At 41.8% G+C, this 16859-nt stretch overlaps 1 protein-coding gene across 2 annotated transcripts in view; it reads left to right on the top strand.

The window, feature by feature from the left end:
• The window catches only part of ATP7B (ATPase, Cu++ transporting, beta polypeptide), an 83935-nt gene that overhangs the window by 13041 nt on the left and 54035 nt on the right, over positions 1–16859 (top strand). The window contains exon 2 of one of the 2 annotated variants that reach the window (XM_006876940.1): positions 13370–14591. In XM_006876940.1, coding sequence (XP_006877002.1) covers positions 13370–14591 — 1222 coding nt within the window. Of the gene's footprint in view, positions 1–13369; positions 14592–16859 lie in introns of those variants that run through there. The other variant, XM_006876941.1, reaches the window with a different exon arrangement.

The following is a 16859-nucleotide window of genomic DNA, read 5'->3' as shown; positions in this document are numbered from 1 at the left end:
AATCCTGTCTGTTTCAAATTTTCACATTCTAGTCACCACTACAAGGATCTTTGGTAGCATAGTGGTTACGAATTGGGCTGCAAACCTCAGGGTCAGCAGTTAGAAACTACCAGCTGTTACACAGGAAAAAGATGAGGCTTTCTGCTCCCGTAAAGATTTACAGCCTCAGAAACCCTGTACAGGGTCACTATGAGTCGGAACTGACTCCACGGCACATCACCACCACCACCACAGTCAGCACTTATCAATGCGTTTTTACTGCATGTTTGATCCATCTCAGACTGAAGAAGTTGGTTTTCATCATCACTGACGTTAGGGATTGGTGCAAAATATGAATTATTGTGGTATTAACTGGTCTTCCTTATAAGTGTATGGATTTTATCTTACAGTTATTGTTAAGTACCGTGGAGTCAGTTCTGACTCATAATGACCCTTTACAGGGTTTCCGAGGCTGTAAATCTTTACGGGAGCAGAACACCTCATCTTTCTCCCGCGGAACCACTGGTAGTTTCGAACAGCTGACCTTGAGGTTAGCAGCCCAATTCGTAACCACTACGCTACCAGATCTTATAGTAGACAGTATTATACTTCAAAATAGGTCTTGAAATGTTCTTTTGACAATAAACGCATGCCATTCCTCTTTAGTCTATTGTTCCCAACATAGTAAACCATACGATAGTCCGATTCAAAACAGCCAGTCAATACCAGTATATTTCAGCTCACTAATGCCTAGGATAAGAGTCTTGGTGTAGCCCTGTAGGACAAGCACTGGACTGCTAATTACAAGAATCAAAAGCAGTTCAAATCCACCAGCCACTCCTTTGGAACCCTGTATAGGGTCGCTATGGCAACAGTGCCTAAGCTATCATCTTTACGCATAAATTTCTTTTTTTTTTCTCTATGTGAGTAAAGTTTTACTAAAGGTAATACAGAAACAGCTGCACCATTGACATACATTGACCAATCATACATCATTGGGGTCTTCCTCTTTTTCACTGACCCTCCATTTTACCAAGAATGATGTCCTTCTCCAGAGATTGGTCCCTCCTGATAATATGTCCAAAGTATGAGAGATGAAGTCTCACTATCCTGGCGTCTAAGGAGCATTCTGGCTGTACTTCACAGAGGTTCAAACAGGTTTCAGAAGAGGATGTGGAACAAGGGATATCATTACTGACGACAGATGGATCTTGGCTCCTGCCTGGTACCTGGAATGAGATCACTACAGGTTCCAGAATTTTCCAAAGTGACCAACTGATCCAGACCAAGTATCTGACCAAATCAGCTTTACACAGGGATGTTTCATTTAAACTTTTCAATAAAAAATGTATCAATATGAAATTCTCACCCTCCCCCCAAATTATCCTATCAGTCCTATCATCTGTTGACTCTGAGAGAAAGAATGGAGAGATGGAGCTCAATGTTGCAGAAGGCAATGTGGTTTTAGCATGAAAAAAAAATCCCCTGCTCTAGTTCATTTCATTTTTGATGATTTCTAGGAGTCCTGGTATGACGCTTTGGATTAATGTGTCAGACTGCAAAGCCGTTTGAACTGCAAGTCGGTGGTTCAAGCTCACCAGCTGCTCCTTGTAAATCCTGTACAGGGTCACTATAGGTCAGAACCGACTCGACATCACTTAACAACAACAGTTTTCCTAGATGCATACTTTGTAATTCCATTTCTAACTATTAATGGATATTTTCAGATATTTATTCTTATTCTGAGTTGTAACCCATCACCAAATGAAGTCGATGGTTCATTCACGTTACTATGGTCATCTCTACTGTGATGAGGCAGCTCTTCCCCAGTCTCATTTTGATTGCCTTCCAACCCCAGGGCCTCATCTTCTGTCACTTGTATCAGTGTTGCGCAAAATAAGATTAAATGCCTGACTCTTAACTTAAAGGTTGGTGGTTTGAACCCACAGTGCCTCCATGGAAGAAAAAAATTACAGCTTAGAAAACTATTTGGGGTAGTTCTACTCTGTCACATAGGATCACTATGAGCCCACATTAGCTCTATGGCAACTAACAGCATTAGGAAAATGGGAGCAAATAAGTGCTCTGCCTACCTCCCATGGAGGGCTTCAAAGTGGTTCAGAGCAGTTCAGTAGTTGCTAATAATGTTACTCTCCAAAAGTCCTGCCACAGTCTTTCCTCCTGTGTCAGGAGCCTGAGGTGTGGGAGACTGGATTATTGACAGGACTCTGGAGAGCAACACATTCAAAGCAACACAAGTCAACCGCCATCGTTGAGCAAGGCACAGCTATTTTCCTCGTACTCAAAAGATGAGACTTTCTGCTCCCACAAATATTTTAAAAGCCATGGAAAACCTCTACAGGATCACTTTGAGTTGGAACCAATTTGAAGACTCTTAGCAACAATAATAACAGGATCTGATGTGGCGCTGGAGGTAAGCACTTGACTGCTAACTTCAAAGTCCAATTCATCAGCTACTCCTCAGAAACCCTATGCTGGGTCAGTATGAGTCAGAACCAACTTCACCTCACTAAACAATGACAACAAGGGACTTCCTGGCCTGGTGTGGCTCTGTAGGATCAGCACTGAACTGCTAACTGCTGGGTCAGTGGTTCAGATCCACCAACTGCTTTTCAGAAACCGTATACAGGCTCAGTATGAGTTGGAACCAACTCAACGACAGTTTACAACAATGAGAGACCTATTACCACCAGAAAGAAGAGCCAGGAGTGGAGTGCCACCAAGAGCTTGGGCCCCTGTACTGTGAAGCTTCTGTTGTGTTGTTCAGTGTTGTCAAGTCAGTTCCAACTCATAGCAATCCTGTATAGGGTTTCCAAGGAGTGGCTGGTGGATTTGAACCACTGACCTCGCAGTCCAGTGCTTATTCTACAGTGCCACACCAGGACTCTCTATATCCAGAGAAAGATTGATGCCGAGGCACATGGAGCTCTGCAAAGAATGTTGGCCCCACAGATACTGAGGACACAAGGCCTTTCTCCAGATCCAGTGCTCTGAATTTGAACTTTTATCCTCCTATACTGAGGCAATACATTTTAAAAAGGGAAAACAGACAGGGAGAGACAAAATAGAGGGACAACACAGGAGTATCTACAAGTCAAGGTACATTTAAAAAATGCCTGAGGTTGCCAGAGCTAAAAGGGACAAGAAGGGAACTTCCCCTAAAGTAAGGAACTTGCACACTCTGATTTAGACTTCTAGTCAACATAGCCCTGCTGATTGATGCCCAGGGTTTTGGCCTTCCAGCCTCCAAAACAGCTTGAAAATAAATTTCTATTCTTTACCCATTGGTGGTATTTTTCTGATAGTAACCCTTAGGAAACTAAGACAATTGTGCAGGGAGGCCCAAGAGTTAAGAGGATGTAAAAGGTTAATATAACAAATGTTTGATAATGAATGAGGAAGAAAAACCAGGGCTTCCAACTGGTTCAACATAATTCATAAATTGCTGTTGTATATCTGTATAGCAACCTAACCTGTTGCCCAAGTTATTTTGACCCTTTATTGTTGGTAAGGAACTCTGGCAGTGTAGTGGTTACCAGTTGACTGCTAAACTCAAGATCAGCATTTCGAAACTACCAGATGTTCCACGGGAGAAAGATGAGGCTTCCTGCTCCTGTAAAGATTTACAGCCTCAGAAAACCTATGTAGGGTCGCTATGAGTTATAACTAACTCCACGACACATCGCCGCCACCACCAGCTTTGTTGGTAAGTGGAAGGGCTCACTCGTCTATGCCAATGTCCAGCTGATTGGAAGAAATATTCATACCACACCAGGATAAGCACTAAAATTGTAGTTTCAAGCTTGGTAGTTTAAACCCACCAGCTGCTCCTTGAAAACCCTATGCAGAGTCACTATGAGTCAGAACTTAATCAACAGCACTTAACAACAATGGTGAATGTGATACCATTCCTCTCCAATTTGCTGATCCGCCATAGTAAACCATGTGATTGTCAGATTCATAATGACCAATACCAGTCCATTTTAGCTCACGAATACCTAGGAGATCAATGTTTATGCGTTCCATTTCATCTTTGACAATTTTCTATTTTCCTAGAGTCATACTTCGTACACTCCATGTTCTGATTAATGGATGGTTACAGCTGCTTCTCTTCATTTTGAGTTGTGCCCCATCAGCAGATGAAGGTCTCAAAGGCTTAACTCTATTCACTTCATCATGGTCCACTTCACTCAGAGGAGGCATATTCTGAGTGCTTTCCAACCTGAGGGGCTTATCTTCCTGCACTATATCTGACAATATTATGGTGCTCGTCGTCATGTTTCAAGATTCTGGTGCTGCCAGTGTTCCTCTGCTATTCCTAAAGTTTTCAGTGAATAAATATTTGAAGTAATCTGACTCTCCTTCATCCTTGTCTGTCTTCATCTGGCAGTTCAGTTGAAACCTGTCCACTGTGGTAAATACCCTGTTGGTATTTAAAATACCCTTAGCATAACTTCCAGTATCATAGCAACACACAAGCCACCACAGTACAGCACACTCTCAGCCCATTGTTGTTGCTGTTGGGTACAGTCTAATTGGTTTCAACTCATAGTGACCCTATATAGAGTTTCCAAGACTGTAAATCTGTATGATTTTAACTGCTCACCCTGTGGTCAGCAGTCCAGTGCTTATCCTACAGTGCCATCAGTGTGCCTTTCAACCCATTGAAGGTAAGTAAGTATATTATTCTTTTGAATTCTGTATCAGGTAGTTCTGTTACCATTTCTGGTATTTTATTTTCTGGCTCTGTATTTTGTTTGATACATTCTGTCTTGTTTCTTTGTGTAAGCTGAATTGTCTATTGTCACTGAAAGCTTGTGGTTTTGTTGTATTTATATCTAATTGATGGTTGCATGTGACTGTGTTCTTAGATACTCACAATCTGTCTTCTGGTGGATGTGATAGAGATTGGAAGTATGGGTGACGTTCTCTTTTCACTGTGCGTCATAGTTCAGGATGGGTTGTCTGATGGTGGCTGCTGATGATTGTTTATCAGGTGGCACAGGAGTGGCTAGTAGTGTTTATCTAGTCTGGAGCTGCAGGAGGTACAGATGCGGACTGTATGGACACAATTGCTGCCTCCCAAAAATAACTTAATAGCAATAAACAATCTAATAAGGTAAAATGCACATGCCTCCAGACACTGGGGTGTTACACCTTACCCCAGTAAGAGCAGAGACTGAGAAGGACAGGGTGCCACTGGCTGCTGAGCAGACAAGGATGGAGTCTGACCAGAACCCCAGCCACCAGGAAGGCACCAGGAATAAGAAGGTACCGCACCCCCTTCACTATCAACTTCCAGTGCCTGTGTGTACCTCCAGGCTACTGCCTCCTTCAACAGCTGCCCAATAAAGCTTAAAATGTCAGTGCTGCACCAGACCAGCTGACAACCCTGACTCCTTTACTGCCATTCCTGCTCAGCTTCTTCTCCCAATCAGACCCAATTCACCTCTCTCCTTTCTTCTGAAGCTGAAGGTTCCAGGATCACCACCCGTACCAGTTTAGCTTGCTCTCCTGTATCCTTGTTACAGAGGGTTTGCTCAGCTTACTCCTCCATCTTGCCCTGGAAGTCGGTTATTTTCTTCTAACATAAATACAATTATAAAAAGTAGAAATATAGTGATAATAATCTTAAAAGTTGTGTTTAAAAACAGACAAACTGACAGGACTTCTGGTAAGATGGTAGACTAGCCAGACACACTACACGGACCCTCTGCAACAAAGATACAGAAACCAAATGAACCAGACACAGATGAAAATTCAGGAACTCTGAACTTCAGAGGAAAAATTAGAGAAGTGGATTGAATGCTTGCTGGTAGAAGAAGCTGAGCAGGGATAGTGAGAAGGAGACTGGGGAACGGCCTGCTAGATGCAGCCTTACCATCTTGTGAGCAGTTTTGGCAACAGAAGGTAGCCTGGCAGAGCAGATTCACAGGCAACAGGAAAGATGCAATCTCTTCTTTTACCCCATGTTCCCCTGGCGACCAGAGGGGTGGCAAGCTCCCAAACTCATCCACCCCCAGCACAGACCCTGCTCTGTGGGAGTTCAGAGCCACATGGTTGGGAGCTATTTCTTCCTTTTACTTTTCCCTTTTATTGCTCTGTTTTCCTGTCCCTCTTTTCTTTTTTAAGGTATTATTATGTATTTTAAAAATTTTGTCCTCTTATTTTTCTCTTCTATAGTTCCAATGCCCTGCCCCTCTTTAGTCTTTCTACTTATTATATTCTTTTTTTCTGCTTGTTGCCTGTTTTTATAACTTTTTTTTCTTTTCATTGTTGGTTCCGTTTTGTTTTCTTGAAAGTGTGGAGGGGAGGGTTTTCTCTTTCCCATATGACAGGAGACAGCAACCATGTCCATACAGTCCAGCCAGAACCATACCTTCTGCAGTTCCACCACTGATCAAGAGCCAGCCAGTTCCATCTCCTATGCCATGTAAAACAACAATAGGCAGCAGCCAACAATAGCCAAACCCACTCTAAACTGAGGTGCACCAATGGAGAATGAGAGCAGTGTGCATGTTTCCATTCTCTAACTACACCCACAGGAGACAGTTGGTAAGAGCCTAAGAATGCATCAAGATACAATCATCAATTAAATACAAATAAAACACCTCACAATGCCTTGAAGACAACAGACAATGTTAGCTCACACAAAGAAACAAGAGAGGATGGCTCCAACAAATGATTAAGTTGCAGAGCCAGAAAATGTTTCTGAGTAAGAAAAGGTAATGGGACTAACTGAAAAAGAGTTCAAACGAATATTTAGGTACCTTCAGAGGATTGACAGAAAGATCGAGAAAAGCAAGGAGAACACAGAAAAGACTTTAGAAGAATTCAGGAAAACACTGTAAGAACAAACAGGCAAAATAAATGCAAATTTAAAAACAATACAAGCAAAGCCTGTGATTATAAATCCAGAAGGTTAATTCTAATATTTCAGAAATGGATAATATATTGAAAGGGCAAAGGAATAGATTCGAAGCAATGGCAACACGAATTCATGAGTTTGAAGATAAATCTCTTAGTGCTAGTATGCTAGAAGACCAAATGGAGAAAAGAATGAAAAAATCCAAAGAAAGTCCTAAGAGTTCTGTGGGACACCAAGAGGAACAACTTATGGGTGATTGTAATTCCAAAACAGGAAGGGAGAATAAAAAGCACAGAGAAAATTATTGAAGAGTTGTTGGAAGAAAACTTCCCCAAACATGAAAGACACGAAACTGAATGAATTCCAAGCAGGAAAGATCCCAAATAAAATCACTAAGACATATCATAATCAAGCTTTCTAAAACTGAAGACAAGGAAAGAATCCTGAGAACAGCCTGGGAAACGCAAAACATTATCTACAAAGGAGAAATAATAAGACTAAGCTCTGGTTTCTCAGCAGAAACCATGTAGGCAGGAAGACAATGGGATGACTTATACAAAACTCTGAAAGAAAAAAACTGCTATCCAAGAGTCGTATAACCAGTAAACCTGTCCCTAAAATATGACGGTGCAATTAGGATGTTTCCTGTTAAGCAGAAATAAAAGGAATTTTTTATGACCAGACCAACTTAACAAAAAATTCTAAAGAGTGTACTTTGGACTACAGCAGACAGCAACTTGAGGTTACCATACATGACAGCACCACCCAGAACTCAACCCAGATATAGAAATATTTAAATAAAACGAGCCTATAAGACTGTGGTGCTGTGGTATAAAGCACTAGACCACAAATTCAGTTTGAACCAAGAGGTAGGCAGTTCAGACTCACCAGCTACTCCATAGAAACCCTATACAGGGTTGCTATGAGTCAGAACCAACTCATCAGCACTCAACAATGTAAAACTGAAAATATGAAAACAGAGATATCAATTTATAATGAAGTCAAAAGAAAAGACAAAGTAAAAAAAAAGGGAATACTGAAGATACAGAACTTCCAAATGGCAAGAAAAACAAGTAGATTTCCAGATAAAACAAACTTTTAAATAGGCAAAAAATTTAATAAATTACAGGATAACTTGCAATTTACCCTTAGAATTAATAACCTACACATCAGAATTAAAAAAGAGGCAAATCAGAAAGATTTAGTAGACATGAACACAGCAGAAATGAAAAGAAAACCCCCAAACACAATGAACTCAGCACAGAAAATTATTTGGCACAAAGAATAAAGCAACATACACACACACACACAAAAAAAAAAAAAAAAACCTACAGAAAAATGACATTAATCAGTTCATACTTATTCATAATGATACTGAATGTAAATGGATCAAACGTACCAATCAAGAGACATAGAGAGCAGAATGGATAAGAAAACAGGATCCTCCAATATGCTTTTACAAGAGACACAGTCTAGATGTCCATCAACAGAAGAATGGTTAAACACATTTTGATACCTACATGAAGGCTGCGTTGCAACGTTGATGAATAACGATCAATCTGCAGAACACCTCATAACATGGACAAACTGAGGACTTTATGCTAGGTGAAATGATTCAATCACAAAAGGACAAATATTGTTAAGACCAATGTTGTAAAAGTAAGAAAAGGTTTTCTTAATAAACAATCTATGGTAGTTATGGGGGGATAAGAAAAGAGGGAAAATTATTCATAGGCTGGAGGGTAGACACATGTTAACATGGTTGACAGGGCAGGCAATATACAAGAAAGAGGTTAGCAGAGGAAAGAGGAAGATAGTGGGAGACACAGGGAAGAATGCAATAGTTAAAGTTGTTGTTAAGTGCAATCAAGTCAGTTCTGACTCATAGCAACCCCATATAGGTTTTCAAGAACCAGTTGGTGGTAGGTTTGAACAGCTAACCATTTGGTTCACAGTCCAGTCCTGATCCTACAGTGCCACACCAGGCAGGACTCTATTTAAAGTGAATAGTGGTAAATACTGTTAACTAATGGTACATGGAGGGGATTGCAATCCTAGTAATAAAGCAAAGTATATGATTTGCTAAATGTAAAACTGATAATTTACTCTGTAAACCTTTACTCAATTCATAATAAGAAGTATAAAAAACAAAAGGTTTGCTGGACTTTTGAGCTAGATTTAGGTTTCAGCTCTGCTACCTAAATTGGTTTGTGATCTTGGATGAACTGCTGAATATTTCAGTAGTAAATCAAAGGATCTTCATACCTAAATAGAGAATTACCATAAGCATTGGGGATATACCATGCCATTGTCACTAACAAGAGAAAACCACCCATAATTACTATTTATTTTCACATAGATGCATGTGAAAGAGTTGGAACTTTTCTATATTTTGAATTCAAATATATAGGCATTGTGTGGAGCGAAGGTTATATACTGGGAAACTTATCTACATATATAACACTTTATTACATCCCTTTAACATGAAAGGAAGGAGCTCTGGTAGCGTAGTGGTTACGAATCAGGCTGCAAACCTAAGGTCAACAGTTCGAAACTACCAGCTGTTCTGCAGGAGAAAGATGAGGCTTTCTGCTCCCGTAAAGATTTACAGCCTCGCAAACCCGGTATAGGGTCTCTATGAGTCGGTTCCGACTCCACGGCACATAACCACCACCACCATGACAGGAGTCTCAAGGATAGTGAGCTAGTGGTGGTGGTGGTGGTGGTGGTGGTAGTAACCTCTTTTTTTACCTTTTGTGCTTTGCTCTTTGAAGATATTGGGTTTACAGATGTAACTAAAAGGACTCAAAATGACTAGTGGTTCTACCATTGTGTACTTGTTAATATATTTAAATGATTTATAACCATAGGTAATTTCTGAGAGGCATGTTGTTTCCCAGCATTTCGATTTCAGACTTTGAAACCTTTATTCAAAACATGCCAACCTGTTCCTAATTTCTTCAACTGCATTGGTCTGTTCAAAGATTTCATTTTATTTTCTGACTCCATTTTGGTAGACTAACCATTCATATTCTTTCTCCTTTTTCTTTTCTTTTGACCACTGACCCTCTCAGCAAAGTCTATGTAATTTGGATGGCAAGGAAGGTAACAAATAACTGAACTTCATGTTAGGATTCCCTTCTATTGCTATCCTGTGTTCCCAGTCCCTAGCCTGCTAGTATAAACATTTTAATTATTAATTTTAATTTTGTGGTAAAAATAACATGAAATTTACCAATTTGAAGTGTATAGTTTAGTGCTAAGTACAGCAGTCGCCATGTTGTAAAAACATCATCACTATCGATTTCCAGAACTTTTTAATTATCTCAATCAGAGTTTCTGTTTGAGATGATAAAAATAACTATTCATTTCTCACGTAACCTAGTACCATCTATTCTACTTTAGGTCTCTCTGATTTGCCTGCCCTGGTGTGGCGCTGTGGGTTAATGTGCTGGACTGCACAGTTGGTTTGAACAGCAAGGTAGGCAGTCCAAGTTCACCAGCCACCCCTAGGAAACCCTATACAGGGTTGCTATGGATTAGAACTAACTTAATGGCACTTAACAACAACAGACATTTCATATAAGTGGGGTCATACAGCATTTGTTGCTTTGTGCCTTATTTTACTCACATAGTGCTACCAAAGTTCATCCTTGTTATAGCCTTATCAGAAGTTCTTTTCTTTGTATTGTATGGATATACCCCATTTTGTTGATCCGTTCACCTGCTGATGAACACTTGGGTTGTTTTCACCTTTTGGCTACTGTGAATATTGCTATAATGAGCATTGGTGTGCAAGTATCTGTTTCAGTCCTTGGTTTGATTTTACAGTCTAACACATTACCCTGCAGCGTCACACCAGGACTCCTTTATTTTGATTAGGAAACCAAAATAAAGGAGTCCAGGTGTGACACTGCAGGATAATGTGCTGGACTGCAAACTCGGTTAGAATGCAAGGCTGGTGGTTCAAGCTCACCAGTCGCTCCCTGGAAACCCTATACAGGGTCTGTTTGAGAACTGACTCCACAACACTTAACAACAACATGCAAAATATAGGAAAAATAACAAAATTAACTTTTCATTAATTGCTTAAGTTTTTAGCAATATACCATATTTAGAGTATCATTTGCTATTTACTGCTTTTCAACTACTGGTATTGCTAGTATTCACATATTTTGGCACTAGGGCTATGTTCAAATCACCATAAAAAATTTTTTAACTAGGCCTATTTCCTCTCTAAGTGTTCCATATTCTCACCATCATTATCTCCTTTTAAAACCTTTAACCAGTTTAGTTTTCTTCTTCTTTATTGTGTTTTATTGTGACTTGAGTCAGAGCTTAGTATTATTAGTTATTCTTTTTAGGTTACTTTTTATTTTTCCTGGTCTGCTCTCATGATTCTTTCCTAGTTTTTGATTTTGGGACCATGCCTGACTTCCCCTGGCTTCACAAGGGGGATGTCAGACTTCAAACTGAAAGAAAAAAACTGCCAACCAAGAATCCTTTATTCAGCAAAGCTATCAATCAAATATGATGGTGATATCAAAACATTCCAGGATAAACAGTTGATGACATGGAGGGATGAAGCGGCTGGGGACTTTAGATCTCCAGAGAGGGAGAGGAACTGTGGGCCGAAGACTGAGGGGGGAGGGGGGAGTGTAGAGCACGGGCTTCTAGGATATGCCCTTTGGTCGGAAGACGAGGCATGGAGGGGATTGGAACCATGGCAATGGAATGATATACAATGGAATGAATATGGAACTGAGGTTCTCTCATGTAAATTATCATATAATTCATAATAAAACATTAAAAAAAAACAACAACTTTCTCAATCATGTCTATTTCTGCGGGTCCATTATAAAGATTTATTGATAATGCATCAAGCTCCTTTTTGTTGCTGTTGTAGTTGTTAGGTGCCATCGAGTCAGTACCGACTCATAGCGACCTATGTACAACAGAAGAAAACACTGCCTGGTCCTGGGCCAACCTCACAATTGTTGCCACACTTGAGCCCATTGATGCTGCCACTTTGCCAGTCCATCTTGCTGGGGGTCTTCCTCTTTTTCTCATTGCATCTCAAGGTAAAGAAAACAAAAATCCTTACCACTGGACCAATAAACAACATTCTTATCAGTGGAGAAAAGATTGAAGTTGTCAAGGACTTCATTCTTCTTGGATCAACTATTAACATTCATGGAAGCAGCAGCCAAGAAATCAGACAGCATATTGCATTAGGCAAATCTTCTGCACAAGATCTTTTTAAAGTGTTGAAGAGCAAAGATGTCAACCTGAGGACTAAGGTGCGCCTGACCCAAGCCATGGTATTTTCAATAACCTCATATGCATGTGAAAGCTGGACAGTAAATAAAGAAGACCGTAGAAGAATTGATGCTTTTGAGTTATGGTGTTGGAGGAGACTATTGAAAGTGCCATGAGCTACCAAAAGAACCAACAGCTCTGTATTGGAAAACGTGCAGTCAGAGTGCTCCTTGGTGGCTAGGATGGCCAAACTTGGTCTCTCATACTTGAAACATATTGTCAGGAGGGACCAGTCTCTGGAGAAGGATATCATGTTTGATAGGGTGGAGGGTCAGAGAAAAAGAGGAAGACCTCCAGCGAGATGGATGGCAAAGTGGCAGCATCAATGGACTCAAGCATGGCAATAATTGTGAGGTTGGCCCAGGATCGGGCAGTGTTTCGTTCTGTTGTATATAGGGTTGTTATGGAGTCGGTACTGACTTGATGGCACCTAACAACAACAACAACAAAGGGAATGATGACACTTAACAACAACTACAAAGAGAACGAGGCAGAGTTCTGGTGTGGCGCTGTAGGATAAACACTGGACAAGGTGGGCAGTTCAAACCCACCAGCCACTCCTTGGAAACCCTATTCAGGGTCTCTGTGAGTCAGAACTGGCACTTAACAAGCAAAACCAAAAAGAGAATGAGACAAACAACCCTGAAAGAGATAGAGAATTAAGGGTATGGCCTGGTCTACGTATTTGCATTTCAGCGGGTTGCCCATAGTTTATCTGGAAAGACCAAGTTCTGTGGGGAAGTTTCCAGCATCAGATATTAGTGGAGGCAAGGAAGGAGAGGCTCTCTTGGGACACCTGTGCCTTCCTGTTGTGGGATGCTGCCCTCTCTACCTCTCCACCATACCTGTTCTGCTATGTTCTGTGCATGCAAGCCTTATTTATCATGCTGTCCTTTTTTACTATGGAAGCCTCCACATCTTCTTAACAAAACCAGTTTATTTTTTATGTGAACAGACAGTTGACTTACAGGTTCACATCACAAAATGTCAGAGCTAAAAAGCATCCGTCTAAGCCTTTTTCTTTTATAAATGATGCTTTATAGCTTTCTTTTTCTATATTTTATTTTCTTGTGTTCCTGGGATATTTTGATAACTGTGGCATTGTTTTCATTTTTCAACTGGGACATTTTAGAAAATGTTTAGTTTATGGACTAAAAAAAATGTGATTTCTTTTCCTTTTAGATCTTATCTGGACTTTCTTGGGAACCAGCAATGAGCTTTGCCTTTGACAATGTTGGCTATGAAAGCAGTCAGGACACTGTGCCGCCTCCCTCTCAGGCAGCCACCGGCACAGTCAGCATTCTGGGCATGACTTGCCAGTCATGTGTCGAGTCTATCGAGGGCAAGATTTCCAATTTGAATGGCATTTTGAGCATTAAGATTTCCCTGGAACAGGGCAATGCAACTGTGAGATATGTGCCATCGGTCATAAGCCTGAAGCAGATCTGCTGTCACATTGGGGACATGGGCTTTGAAGCCAGCATCGCTGAAGGAAAGGCTGCCTCCTGGCCTTGCAGGTCCTTGCCCACTGGGGAAGCTGTGGTCAAGCTTCGGGTAGAAGGCATGACCTGCCAGTCCTGTGTCAGCTCCATAGAAGGCAAGATTGGGAAGCTGCAGGGCGTAGTGCGAGTCAGAGTATCACTGAGCAACCAGGAAGCAACCATTGTCTATCAGCCTTATCTTATTCAACCCGAAGACCTCAGGGACCATGTTAATGACATGGGGTTTGAAGCTGTCATCAAGAACAAAATGGTCCCCCTAAGCCTGGGGCCGATTGACATTGGACGATTACAAAGCACTAACCCAAAAAGCCCTTCCGCTCCTGCTCAGGGTCTCAATAATCCTGAGACCCCATGGGACCAAAAAAGCAATGGAGTCACCCTGCAGCTGAGAGTTGATGGAATGCACTGTAAGTCTTGTGTCATCAATATTGAAGAAAACATAAGCCAACTCCCAGGGGTTCAAAGTGTTCAAGTGTCCTTAGAGAACAGAACTGCTCAAGTACAGTTTGAGCCTTCTTGCATCTCTCCAGTGTCCATAAAGAAAACCATTGAAGCTCTTCCACCTGGGAACTTCAAAGTTTCTCTTCCTGATGATTCAAAAGAGAGTGAGACAGAATGCCTGCTAGATGTCAGGCCTTCTGGATCCCATCCCTCTGGCTCCTCCCCAAGAACCCAGGAGCCTGGAGCACACAGCACTATGGAGCTTGCCATTGCTGGTATGACCTGCACTTCTTGTGTCCAGTCCATCGAAGGCGCCATCTCCCAGAGGAAAGGGGTGCAGCAGATATCAGTCTCTCTTACTGAAGGAACTGGAACTATTCTCTTTGACTCTGCTCTAACTAACCCAGAAGAACTCAGAGCTGCTGTGGAAGACATGGGATTTGAGGCTTTCATTATCTCTGGTACGTGGTGGACATGTTTTTAGTGTATCCTGGGGTTGTCTCCTTTGTTCTTTTTGTCTTACAACACTGTGTATGGGTGATTGGAGAGCTGAGCCACACTCACTCTTTACATGTCGATATTGCTAGCAAAAATCTGTAATTTTCAGTATGTGTTAAGTTTGTTAGGATAGAAGAAATAGAATGTTGTGGTTTGTAAGGTATGCCTCTCAAGTAGCTGAGACTAGAAAGCTGTGTTCCCTGGATTTTTTATTTCCTTTCCATAGAGAATTCAAAACAAACAGTAAAAACTACAACAGAACCTTAGTTTCCACTCTTGCAGACCATTTTCTTAAAAGTGAGAATTAAAAGATAAAATGATATCCCTTGTCCTCTTTGATAGTGATAAGGGAGGTGGGGGAGACAGGCACGACAGTCTAGATAAAGCAAGGTGCCCTCAAACCTAAATGTCATAACCCTAAGTCATATTTCCTAGCATGGTAGGGGTTCCCTGGTCCCTTTTCTCTCATTGGCCAGCCAGCCAGTGACCATTGTTTTCTCTTCCATTTCTCGTTTTCTCTTCCATTCCCTGCCTTGAGAGTGTTACAAGTACAATGCCATTGGAACACTTGTGCCTTTCTGCCACATGTCAGTTCCTGTGCTAGTTGTGGGGTTACTGATGAGTAAGGCCTGGCCTTGTCGACAGCTTCTGCAAAGCGAGGCTGAGAAGTAGACCATGATAGTGCAGTGGGACATGCCCTAGACTGGAGGGATACAGGCCCTGTGTGAGCCCAGATGATGGCTCACAAAGGGCTTTTCTGGGAGGATGCTCCAGAGTAGCCTCTCGCAGGATGAGTGTGAGTGAACCAGGTGAGGAGCAGGACTAAGGACGGGTGAGGACAGTGGGGACACAGAGATTGTCCACACAGCAGGACAAACCTCAGTGAGACAGGAGGCATGGTGCGTGGAGGAAGCTGGGTCCAAAAGGCCTGAATGTGAGGGCTGTTGAGACATGAGGCCAGGCAAGTGGAGGTGTACATCCATAGGGACCTGTGTGCCAAGCTGAGGGGATTGTGTTTTAGAAGACCAATCTGATGTTGGGATACAGCGTGGATTAGAGGCTGTGAGCCACTTACAGAGCTGGGTGAGAAATTCCATAGGGCAGGAGAGCAGGGAATTTGAAAGACATCCTGGAAGTAACATTCACCAAGCATGATGTTAACTTAAGAGTGTGGTAGAGAGATGAGGTGGGAATACCTGCGTTGTGCAAATGGGTAAGCACTTGACTATAACCCTAACAGTTGGTGATTCAAATGCATCCAAAAGTGCCTCGAAAGAAAGTCCTGGCCATTGAAAACCCTCTGTAGCTTAACAAATGAGGTCATTATGAATCAGAATCCAGTCAACAGCAACTAGTTTGTTTGTTATGGTTTGGCTCTGTGGGAGAAAGATGAGGCAGTCTGCTCACGTAAAGATTTACAGCCTCAAAAACCCTGTGTTGGGTCACTATGAGTTGGAACCGACTCCACAGCACATAACAACAACAACATCAAGATATGGGAAGGCCCATGGAAGAAATGAATTGTCTAGAAGGAGTCTTCTGAGATGCTAAGGGTAGTAGAATATATTCATCTTGAATTCAGGGGTTGGGAGAATGGGGCTGGAAATGCAGTAAGATAAGTACTGGACTGCTGACTGCAAGGTCAGAGCCACTCATCAGAAGCCCTTAATAGGGTTTCTATGCATCAGAACTGACTTGACAACACTTAAAAATGACCACAACCATGTGTAAGGAGAGCTGTGAGAGACAAGAAGACCCAGTTAGAGTGAGAGATGAAAGGAGCAAGGAAGATCTCGGGGCACTGGTGTGAAAGGAAGAGGTGTGTAGAGGAGGAAAGTCTCCAGACCAGCGACCTGAGAAAACCTGAAAAGGGTGGAGTCCTGGAAACAAAGGTGAAAGTTTCAAGGAGGGAGTTTCAGGTGCCACAAAGAAGTCATGGAAAACCACAGCCTGAAAATGTCAGTTTAAGCCGTTTGCTAGTCTCTAGACATTTGCATTGTCTACTAGCAGAAGGATGGTAATGTCAGAGTTCAGGCTTCAGAAAAAGTTCAGAAAAGCCAGCCTACATAGGTGGGAAGGAGATAGAGGTACCTATTAGCGTAGCCAGGGCAACATTGAGAATGGGGATAAATGTTGTTGTTGTTGTTAAGTGCCTTCGAGTCGGTTCCGACCCATAGCGACCCTGTACAGGGTTTCCGAGGGTGTAAATCTTTACAGGAGTAGAAAGCCTC

The sequence above is a fragment of the Chrysochloris asiatica genome, unplaced genomic scaffold, assembly GCF_000296735.1.
Source record: "Chrysochloris asiatica unplaced genomic scaffold, ChrAsi1.0 scaffold00432, whole genome shotgun sequence".
Taxonomy (NCBI): domain Eukaryota; kingdom Metazoa; phylum Chordata; class Mammalia; order Afrosoricida; family Chrysochloridae; genus Chrysochloris; species Chrysochloris asiatica.
This window is presented reverse-complemented; position numbering and strand designations above follow the sequence as displayed.